Source organism: Neltuma alba, unplaced genomic scaffold (genome assembly GCF_004799145.2).
Source record: "Neltuma alba isolate B1F8T4 unplaced genomic scaffold, ASM479914v2 tig00004532_pilon, whole genome shotgun sequence".
Lineage (NCBI taxonomy): Eukaryota > Viridiplantae > Streptophyta > Magnoliopsida > Fabales > Fabaceae > Neltuma > Neltuma alba.
In genome coordinates this window covers 25,106-36,102 of record NW_021633751.1, presented here as the reverse complement: position 1 = coordinate 36,102, position 10,997 = coordinate 25,106, and the positions used below count along the sequence as shown (strand labels likewise).

At 34.0% G+C, this 10,997-nt stretch overlaps 1 protein-coding gene across 1 annotated transcript; it reads left to right on the top strand.

Moving 5' to 3' along the window:
• Positions 1–3,792: 3,792 nt before the first annotated feature.
• LOC114745100 (uncharacterized sugar kinase slr0537-like) lies at positions 3,793–9,864 on the top strand. The gene is made up of 5 exons (XM_028933242.1): positions 3,793–4,266; positions 4,946–5,208; positions 6,449–6,566; positions 8,192–8,400; positions 9,223–9,864. Exons 1-5 carry the CDS (start codon positions 3,874–3,876, stop codon positions 9,674–9,676), a joined length of 1,437 nt encoding a protein of 478 aa, XP_028789075.1. The 5' UTR covers positions 3,793–3,873; the 3' UTR covers positions 9,677–9,864.
• The last annotated feature ends 1,133 nt before the right edge of the window (positions 9,865–10,997 follow it).

The window sequence follows — 10,997 nt, the reverse complement described above, 5'->3', positions numbered from 1 at the left end:
ATAGAAGTTACTTCATCAATAAGAGAGGGAGTTACTCAAGATAGTATAAGATCATGAGGGGATTGGTTGTTACCTTATAGGTTATAAGGAGAAGTGTTGACAAACGCAGTCTATAGATTGATGTACTAAGGCTTACAAGTGCCTAGTTTAAACTTTGGATTGGTAATTGTCGCCGCTAAAAGTGAACTTTGAGCGGCGACCTTTTTTGTTACCCCTGAAAGTGAACTTTTAGCAGCGACTTTTTTAGTCGCCGCTGAAAGTTCGCCGCTGAAACTAAGACTTTTAACGGTGACAAAAATATTATCACTGAAAGTAGACTTTCAGTGGTGACTTTTATTGCCACCGCTGAAAGTATACCTTTGAGAATTATTGGGTTCACTTTCAGCGGCAACATTTTGTGGTCGTCGCTGAAAGTAGACTTTCAGCGGCAACTATCAGTGTCGCCGCTGAAGGTCTGACTTTCAGCGGCGACTTTATAATATTTCCGCTAAAAGTGTAATATAATAATATATATTTTATTTTATAATATTAATAAACAAATTCAATCTAACTCAGCAGCAAAAAGATTGGATACAAAAGGAGGTAGTCACGAGTTCGAACCTTGAAGAAGACACATTAAGGTGAAAATATTTGAAGGATGACGAGATGGGAAGGAGTGATGTGGCAATGACGTGGAGGTAGCTAGTGATGATGTGGCAGCCGACGGTGATAATGTGGCAGCCCGCGATGATGACATGGCGGCCGGCGGTGATGACGTAGTGTTGGTAAAGCCAATTCTTCTTAGGCATTACTTTCAGTGGCGACAAGAATGTCGCAGCTGAAAGACACTTTCGGCGGCAACAACTTGAAAAGTCTTTTAGCAGCGACAAAAATGTCACCGCCGAAAGTCTCTTTCAGCAACGACATTCTTGTCGCCACCGAAAGTGTTTTCAGCGGCGACAAATATCACCGCTGAAAGATACTTTCAGCGGTGACCTTTTTAGTTGCTGCTGAAAGTTTTCAGCCACGACTGCTACGGCGACAACTTTTTAGCGGCGACTTTTTGTCGTCGCTGAAAATCAATTTTTTTGTAGTGCTGGGACTGGACGTAAGTCAATGAAGAGGCTGAAAAAGATCACTTATGCATTTTCTCTTATCTCTCTTGGCTTATTATTACAGGGTTTAAGTTTCAAGCTTTTTTTTAAAAAAATTTTTTTGCATCACCCAATTTACTTCTATTTGGGTGAAATGTGCCGCTAACAAATCAAATGAAGACACTTAATTGCAGGGTTAGGCATCTCAAAGAATACTAAAAGAAGCATTGGCCTCATACCAAGTGAAAACTATAGGGATTAAAATTTCAAATGGTTAAAATCATAGGGATAATAAGTCAAAGTGTAGGGAGTTTCAACTGATTTAAAATTATATGATTGAGTTGCACCAAATTAAAATTTAGTATTTCAGTTATAATAAAGTCAGAACTCGAGAAATCAAAGATTAATTTTTCCTCTATGTGTATCTATATATATATAAGGTACATACTACAGCTTGAAATATTTCTTATTAAAGGGTATTTGGATAGAAATTAAACTATGATTTTAAAATTAATTTTACGGTATATGAAATAAATATAAGGATGAGTTTGCCTAGATTTGTAAAAAAATATTTTTTGAAAGCATTTTTCTCTAATGCCAAATACCCCTTAAATTTGAAGAGTCATTGAATATCTATAAATCCAGAGACCATCTTATAGCGAAGGACCGCGCTATGCATGCAAAAACAAGAAGCATCTGACGTGAATGGGCATGAATGGTGCAGTAGAGAATATAAAAGAAGCATCTGACGTGCATGGGCATGAATGTTGCAGTGTGCCTTTTAACCTTCCTTCTTCAATATATTTGTAATTATTAAAAAATGAAGAAAATTGTAATAATTAACTCCATTAGGCTTGGCATCACTTGCTTCTACCAAGGAACCAGACGTATTTTTGACCCTTTATCGCCACCCACTCGAGTTTTGTGAGTACTTTCACTTGTAGCCTTTTGCCTTCTTGTTTTTTTTTTTTTTTTTTAACCTGAGTAGCCTTTTGCCTTTGCATCTTAGTCAACATAGATAATTTCCTTTTTGTCATCCTATTAGTATTTAATACTCCCTCCGGTCCTAAATATAAGACTCATTTTGTAATGTAAATTACGTTATAAAATGGGTTTTATATTTAGGATCGGAGAAGTACTATTTTAGCCGGCAGCATGAATGTAGGCATTTTTTTGTGTGCATTCTTTCAACTTTCTTCATATATTTTATTCGGTTTCATTCCACTTTATTTTTATTATTCTTTCAATACTCTATATTTTAATGCAAATCAAATGTATGAAAGATAAATATATCTTCTTTAAAAAAATGTTTAATGGCATAGGAAAAAATTCTACTTATACTTCGTTGTAATCAAATCAAGCGCACTGCTATTAAATATTACTCCATCCCCTTTTTTTATAAGCAACTTTGGTTCTATAAGGTAAATTAAAAAATTAGTTAAAATTGATTAAAGATAATAAATGTGTAGAAATTGAAAGTTTTTCTCCAAAATACCTTGGAGAGAGGGTATAAAAAAGAGAATACAAAATTATTACAATAAAGAGAGTTATGCAAGATAGAGAATGTGTGATGAAGAGAGGTGATGGTTTAAAAAAATGAGGTAACAAATATATTGAGTATTAAAATAAGTAATTAATGAGAGGCAAAACAAGAAATTTGTTGCAAAAATTTAAAACAACTTACAAATGTTACTTATATTTAAGGAGAAAAGAAAAAAATGATAGTTGTTACTTGTAAAAAAAGATAGAGGGAGCGATATCATTGTTAGTCTTTATAATATGTTCGAACTTTGATTTCGATCGCTGTAGTTTTTTTTTTTGACCCGAATCATTGTAGTTTCAAATCATGATTTTTTGTCCTTGTAATTTCTTCCGGGTATAACATTAATCTCTATAATTTCAAAAGAACTTGGGTCTAAGTTAGTGCTCATTATGGAAAAAAAAGTTTATTACTGATAGAATTGGTGGCAAAAAATTATTTTGTTGTTAATTTCATCATGAATTGGATTCTATTGCTAAATAAAAATTTTATCACTAAATTTTGTCAAAAATCATGTTTTTTTAATGAATTTTAGTTTTGGTTTTGATATTTAATGACACTAATGAAATGAATGATGTTAAACTCAAATCTAAGTTCTTGTGAAATTATATAAAGAGACAAATATTTTTTATGAAAGAAACTATAACAATGAAAGACTACGATGTAAAACTATGATGATCAAGACTAAAATTCAATGAAATTGTGAAGATCAACAATGAAATCAAGCCTTTCATTTTAATTATTTTTTATTTACACGCCTTTTTTCCTTTAAAGAAATTATATTTTAATCTCTTTTAATGCATTTGAAATTTCTAGTTGCTTTTGCATCATTATATAGGAGATTCATGAATCATTTTTTTTAATAGTTGGCCATGAAATTGACCTTTTTATCTTATGATATTTTATTTTTGATCAAATTTTTTTGTGTTAGTTCTAAAAAATTAATTTAATTGAATTAACATCAGCCAACCAGGCCGAAAGGCAATCAAGAAGAGGGTCGTTACTCGTCAGATTGGATTCTATGGTCATGAATCTTCCGGATTCCGGTAATTGTCTGAACCGAGGGTAAAACAGTAATCTTATAGTCAACCTCCTTATCGTCTCTTCCTGCCTTCCATGGATAATATGCCCCGTCTTAAAGACGGCGTCTTTGAATGTCCCATATCCATTACCCACAAGCTCTCCTACGAAAACGAAGAGCCTCGGAGAGACATCGAGCGAAATTGTGGGGTTTAGGATAAAGGAGCTTCTAGCAATAGAATGTCTCTCTCGATTCCTATATCTTCGCCCCATCACATTTCCAGCTTCCTCCACTCTCCAATCCCGCCTTTCTCGTTATACCCTTCTTTTCTGTATTATTATCCTCCACAGTTCCCACATGGCCATGGTACCAGCTTCGTTATTTGCCATTACAGAGTCAGTGAAAAATCAAAACTTGCTTCTAAAGCTTCCATGAATATTAAACGGGGTGGATTTTTTAGGCGTTCTTCTTTTTCCACATCTGGAGGTGGAGAATGTGATAATGGGAATGAAGGGGAAGATGAAGAAGATGATGATGAAGAGAGGGGCAGTGGCGAGGATGAAGAAGAGAGGGCTTTTGGGTCCTTTCTTTTGCCTGAAAGATGGGATGTCGTGGGTCTTGGTCAAGCCATGGTAATTTCCGTTTGTTGGCTCTAAGGTTTATCCATATTTCACTGCTGAAGGATATATGGACGAATCCTTGAGGAGAAATTTTTGGGGTTTAGCGCTAATAATCTTTTTATTCAGCATTCTCTTTTGCTTGAGCTGTATATTTCGGTAGAGAAAGAGGACTTTCAGGAACGTTATTGTGAAAGTGTTATCTTGTTGATGAACTTCTTCGTTTCATCCCTGTATTTTCCCCCTCCTCCTTCTACCGGTGATATTTAGTTAGTTTTGAATTTGAGCATATTTCAGGAGATTTATGCAGCCATTTCTTTTTTACTTGGCGCTTACTTAGAACTTAAGATGAACTTATGAAGCATCTAATTGTTTAGTAAGAGTTTAAAAAATACATAAAATAACTGTTGCCTGTATCCTTGCCTTTTGGTATTGTCTTCTTTCCTTGTACATAGTTACCTTCCTAGAGAAAGAGAACCACAATGTATGAACTGTGAGGAAAGATAAAAGCAAACAAAAAAAAACAAAGTTTGGCTGGAGACTTTTTCCTCCATCTATTAAATAAAAAGAGTTCAATTTTTTTTTTTTTTAATTGAATGATGAGTTGCCGCCCTTGATTTTTGCTTGAGTGACATATATTCATCATGTGATGGAGTTTGAATCTAAAACTTGTTGGTTTTGGTAATTCATTCAGGTAGACTTTTCTGGGACAGTTGATGATGAGTTCCTGAAGAAATTGGGGTTGGAGAAGGGAACAAGGAAGGTAGTGAACCATGAGGAGAGGGGTAAAATTTTGCAGGCTATGGATGGTTGCAGCTACAAAGCTGCTGCAGGTGGTTCTCTATCTAATAGCTTAGTTGCCTTGGCAAGGCTTGGCAGTCGCTCCATTGGAGGTCCTGTTATAAATGTGGCAATGGCAGGCAGTGTAGGGAATGATCCATTGGGTGGCTTCTACAGGTTGGCCTTCTTAGTTACTGAACTTTTTCTTATTAGTTGTTTGAACTTGTTGAGAGTTTAAAAGAGTTCAACTTGGAACTTCCTTTCACACATCTATTTTGCATGCTGTCATTAAATGCATAAATTTTCCATCTATGTGCAGCATAGGTAGCCAGAATCCAAGTGATCCTGTTTTAGCATTATTCTAGATAGTCAATTGGTCCCCTTGTCCGTTATGTTGCCTTATACTGATAGTATTTATAGTTGTGCTATATTTTCTGTATATTACATAGAAATTGCTGCTACTGATATTAAATACTCGGAAGTTGCTCAGATTGATTTTGTTTAAACCTTCTATTGTGTATCACTGAGTTTAACCAACCAAGAGTTTTGAAGTTTAAGAATGCTCTGATTCTTGGTCACTGGAAGCTGATTGGTTTGATTAAAAATTGTCAAATAGGGGTTAGAGTGCCAGGTTTCAATATACAAAATCCTGCGGAAATGGCTGGCGCAAATTTTATAAAACTCACTTGATTGATATAAAGGTCAAAAGATAATTTTAAAAGCCCAAGAACCTAATACAACAACAACAACAAGAAGCATTATCCTATTTGGTCCATGAACATAATGGACATAAAATATAAATAATATAAATGCAAACCATCCTATCATATCACAATCACAAATATATGAAAATAAAATAACGTTTTCCAGAATTTAAAAAAAAACTAAGTTGAAAAATATTTCAAATAGTAATAAAACAAATATTGAAATGCTACCAAACAAAACTTCTTGTGAAGTTGTTCATTTAAGTCTTTAAGAATGATATTCATCAGCATAAGTCATAGTATTAAGCAACTTGATAAGAAAGAATTAAATGTGGTTATATGATCACTTCCTTTCCCATTGGTGATTTCTTGTTTGGTCTAAGAAATGTGTAAACAAGTGCTTTTGCAGCTCCGGCCCTCCATTTTGAGTTGTATGTTTGTTATCATAAAAGAACGTGCATGAAAAATCTGACTGCTGAATTACATCGCAAGCCTATATCTTAAGTTGTTATTGCCACTACATGCAGGAAAGTTTTTAACACTAGATTATATATGACAAGTTATATTTTTTACAAGTTCCTTTCTTCTAGAACTTCCTTCATTTGTTTTCCTTTTAGCAAGTAATTTTAGCTTAAATTATAGATACTTTATTTTCCTAAAAGCAAATTTCATTAATTTAATTCACTTTTAAACTTATTCCAATAATTTTACAGGGAAAAGTTACGTCGAGCAAATGTGCAGTTTCTTTCTGCACCTATCACAGGTGGGACAACTGGAACAGTCATAGTTCTCACAACTCCCGATGCACAGCGCACAATGCTGGCATATCAGGTTGGATGCACTACTGATGAAAACATTATGATATAAATATGTGCCGCTTCCCTATTGCAATTTTTGTGTCATTTGAATGAGTATGAGATTGAGCTTCTTATACCTGATTGCATGACAAATTTGGCATTCACTCTTTATTTTAAAACCCTTCCTGCTCTTGAGTAGTGGACTGGAGTTTATCAGAAGCTGATTTCCCTCTTTCATGATGTGGTTGAATAAGACAAATATTTGTGTAACTAAGATAATAGATGTTAATGAGTTCTGCTGTTGTGAAGTTTATAGGCATAATAAATACTTGTTTGCATGACTATGAACAACACAGTAAAATTAATATGAAAATTTTTGTCATTGGTGTACTTTGTACTATAAGGCGCATTATTATTTCTTCTTGGAGCGTCAATCATAGGATTATTTACAAGGTAATGAATCAAAATAATTATGCAACCAAAGATATGCTTTTGGAAAGCAATTTTCTGAAACAATCATTATCGTTCATATTGATTGGCATCAGTCACCATGTTAAATTCGAAGTACCACTTGATTTTGAAATCCATATAAGCATGTTTGGATCAGGGACAATTAAGGGAATGAGAAGGGACGAGAGGGCTTCAGTGAAACCTTTTCCTTGTCTTGTAATTTTTTTAGTAAGGATGGGAATTATAATTGAGGATTTTGAACTTAACTTTCCAAATTCTTAAAGGTAGGGTTGTAAATGAGCTCACCACCAGCATTTTCAAGCTCAGCTCCTTTTATAAACTAGTTGTTGGAGCTTGGCATGTGATACTATATGGGCTTTCAATTATAGTCGAGCGTGGCTTGCTTAGTTAAATGAAAGCTTGGGTTCAGATAAACTTGCTTAAGATTATGTATTGACAGATGAGCTTAATGAGAGAAGTGTGTTTTCATGATACTTGGAAAAAGTTTTATAATTCGTAATATATAGAGTACATGCTATTATCTATGGTGATTTATTTTATTTTATTTTTAATAGAGTTATATATGAACTGTATAAGCTGAGTAAAAAATTTTCTCCAGATCCAGTCTGAACTAACTTTTATAGAGCTGAATCCGAACAGTAGACAAACTACTCAGTTCATTTATAGCCTTACACAGTCTTCCCTCATATATGTGTTCAGGGGTATGTTTGGGCTGCAGAGAATGGAGGGATATGAAAGGAAGACAGTAGTAGTTTAGACATTTTTATGTTAATATCTAATCCTTATTTCCCCTCTTCACTATGTTTGCATTAAGAGTTAATGAAAGGCGGAGGGTGTTCATTTATATAAGAATCAAAATGAAAATGAAAATATCTTAATTAAATTCCCGTTCCTTTTCTGTACTCCCGTTCTCCTCAGTCAAAATATACACTAGTTCTCCCAATTTGAGAGATTTTAGAGGACGCATTTCTCTTTTCCTTCCTACTACCTAACAATACCCTGCGTCTATATATTAGAATGTTGTCAAAATCATGAGACCATAAGGATTATTCAAAACTGGTGATATTAAAAGGCTTCATCCCCAGTACATTTTTATGTACATGGTTCAAGGGAATCTTTGGCACCTTCATTATTGCATTTACCTTTAAAAATTAGTCTATTCTCACTTTTTAATTTTGCTTGCGTCAGGGAACATCTTCAACGATTAATTATGACGCTACCTTGGCTAACATAGTTCCCAAGACCAACATACTTGTAGTTGAAGGGTACCTATTTGAACTTACCGATACTATCAGAACGATAACAAAGGCATGTGAGGAAGCTCACAAGAGCGGTGCCTTGGTTGCAATAACAGCTTCAGATATATCTTGTATCGAGAGACACTTCGACGAATTCTGGTAAGATTGTTAGTTGACTTTCATTAAATGTTTCATTCATTATCATATCAAATTATATGTATTGTTGATTCCATTAACTTATCTTTTGATCTTGAAAGTCACGGCGGGGACATTTTATGTGGTATCTTAACTAAAAATGTTACGATATCACCCAACAAACATTGTAAATTTTTCGTCTATACTCTATTAATGTTCAGCATCTCAACATGTTGAGCTGTATGGAAAAAACGTCATTAATGTTTTACTACATTACCTCTTTACAGTTTTGGCATTTGCCTCTAACTTGTAAGGAGCGAGCAACAGTTTTCTAGATAAACCCTTTCTATAAGAGTGAGGTAGTAGTACAGATGTACCCGATGGCAAATATGATTTATTAGTTGAATTCAACCAAATAAAGCTCGGTAATCATGTGCATTTCTTTTGTGCACGCTTAGTCTTTTCATAAACATATTCAAATGAAATGGAGAATTCTGCTTGCTTTATTTGAGACCTGGTCTGATCAGAGCTAACCAGGTTCTTTTGAATGGAAAATTGAAAATTTCTTCCTCATTCCTCTAGGATCGAAACAAAACAATTCCCCCTCCCTCAACAATGCCTTAAGTTTCCAGCTTTTTCGATCTATGATAAATGGGCGTTTTTAATGATCATAGTACAATTACAACCTCATTAGCCTTCACATAGTAGTTTAAGTTTTGAGGCGGATTGATCATTGACATGATGTCCATGTCTTTCATGAAGGGTCTTAACTTTGCAGATTAAGCAGTTTGGTCGCTGACCAATGTGAGATCGCTCTAACACGTGTATATATCATTCATTTGTCAGGGAAATCATAGAGAACTATGCAGATATCATCTTTGCCAACAGCGATGAAGCTCGAGTGCTCTGCAATTTTGATGCAAATGAGAGCGCTGCTTCGGCTGCAAGGTGCTTGAGCTTCTTTGTTCCCCTAGTATCAGTCACAGATGGCCATAGAGGCTCTTACATAGGTATGAAAGGAGAAACAGTATATATCCCTCCTTCTCCATGCATTCCAGTAGACACTTGTGGTGCAGGAGATGCATATGCTTCTGGCATCATGTATGGTGTTCTGAGAGGAATATCAGATGTGAAAAGAATAGGAAAAATAGCAGCAAATGTTGCAGCCACCGTTGTTGGGCAACAAGGAACGAGGCTTGGGGTTTCAGATGCAGTCAAGTTGGCTGAATCTGTTGCATATCAACTTGAAACTAATGGTCTCCCATCAGATATTGGTACTGATCATATTTCCAGCTTCTAGGTGACATGGTGGTAGCTCACCATTCGAGTTCATATCATCAGATTCCTTCTCTAATTCCATTCCCTTTGTTCCATAGAATTTCAATCCATGTATATATATTGTTGTAAAAAATTGCTGAGCCCTTTTGTACATTTTTAATTTATATACTATTATATAATTTTTTAGATGAATACATTGTTGCAGTGTTATGATGAAATTAACAAATTCTAAACAGGCTTAGTTTTCCAGTTTTCCTCATAGACCAACTAAATTTTGAATAATATTAGTAGTGGCGGCACACGTTTTTATGGAATTCAAAAATATTAATATTAATATTAATAGTATAACTCATTTCTTGAACTCTATCCTACAATGGCATTAATAAGTTTTATCTTAATAGGTGAGGTCGGTTACATAGATTTTATAAAGTCACATTGCATTCCATAAAGTCTTTACTGCCATTTTTAAAATTAAAAAAAAAAAGGACAAAAGAAAAACTTGTTTAGGTTTTTATCTGCACAAAAAGTTCAGACAAGAATGGATTCCTCAACCCAGGACCTTCTACAGATGCAAAGATAAACTCCTTCTTTGAAGCTGCCTAATTGGTCAATTAGAATTTCATAGATTTTCCCTTCCCTTTCAAAAAATTTCATAGATTTTGTTGCAGGAAGTTGGAAGAAGGGAACCATCCGCCAGAGTCACTTGACTTGCTGTCCAATGACTTGAAACGAGTGAAATAAAGATTTGTTTGGTCATATTTTAAGGGTACACTGCTCAACTGAGAATGGGCCCTTCCAGATCATGATATCCAATACTTTTTACATCACGTAAAATGTTATTTTAAGTTTGTTTTTGAAATTTTGCTCTATCTTGGAACTGGAATAATAATAATGGCTTTTCGTATAAATATTTAACATGACGTGCGAGCCAACTAATTTTGACAAAATAAAATAGATAGTTAATACATCCTCTCTCTCTATCTCTAATCAAGGAGAAAGCAAAATTTATGTATATAAGAATTATTTTTTCTTTTTAGTTTTGTCCTCCATTTGCCATCACACTATTTTAAATCTTAACTACTTCTATTTATTGCCCTCCATCTAATAAGGACATTATTATAAGCAGGTAATAATTATATCTTAAAATTTGATACATGACATATATTTAGAGACAATAAAGATTCAAATTAAGACAAGTAAATAAGGATGAAAAAGTATGATTAATAATATAAAGTTTATAATAACATGTTTCACAAGATTAAAAAAAAACACTTGAATTTCATCACCTTTGTCTTAAAATTTAATAATTTTTTTAACTTTAACCTCATTTAATATATACACAC

Bases quoted from the DNA above. Each gene is read 5' to 3' on its own strand.
- LOC114745100 (XM_028933242.1), top strand. From the start codon at position 3,874: ATGTCTCTCTCGATTCCTATATCTTCGCCCCATCACATTTCCAGCTTC. The intron at 5,209-6,448 runs GTTGGCCTTCTT...ATAATTTTACAG, and splicing joins CCATTGGGTGGCTTCTACAG to GGAAAAGTTACGTCGAGCAA. The intron at 8,401-9,222 runs GTAAGATTGTTA...TTCATTTGTCAG, and splicing joins AGACACTTCGACGAATTCTG to GGAAATCATAGAGAACTATG.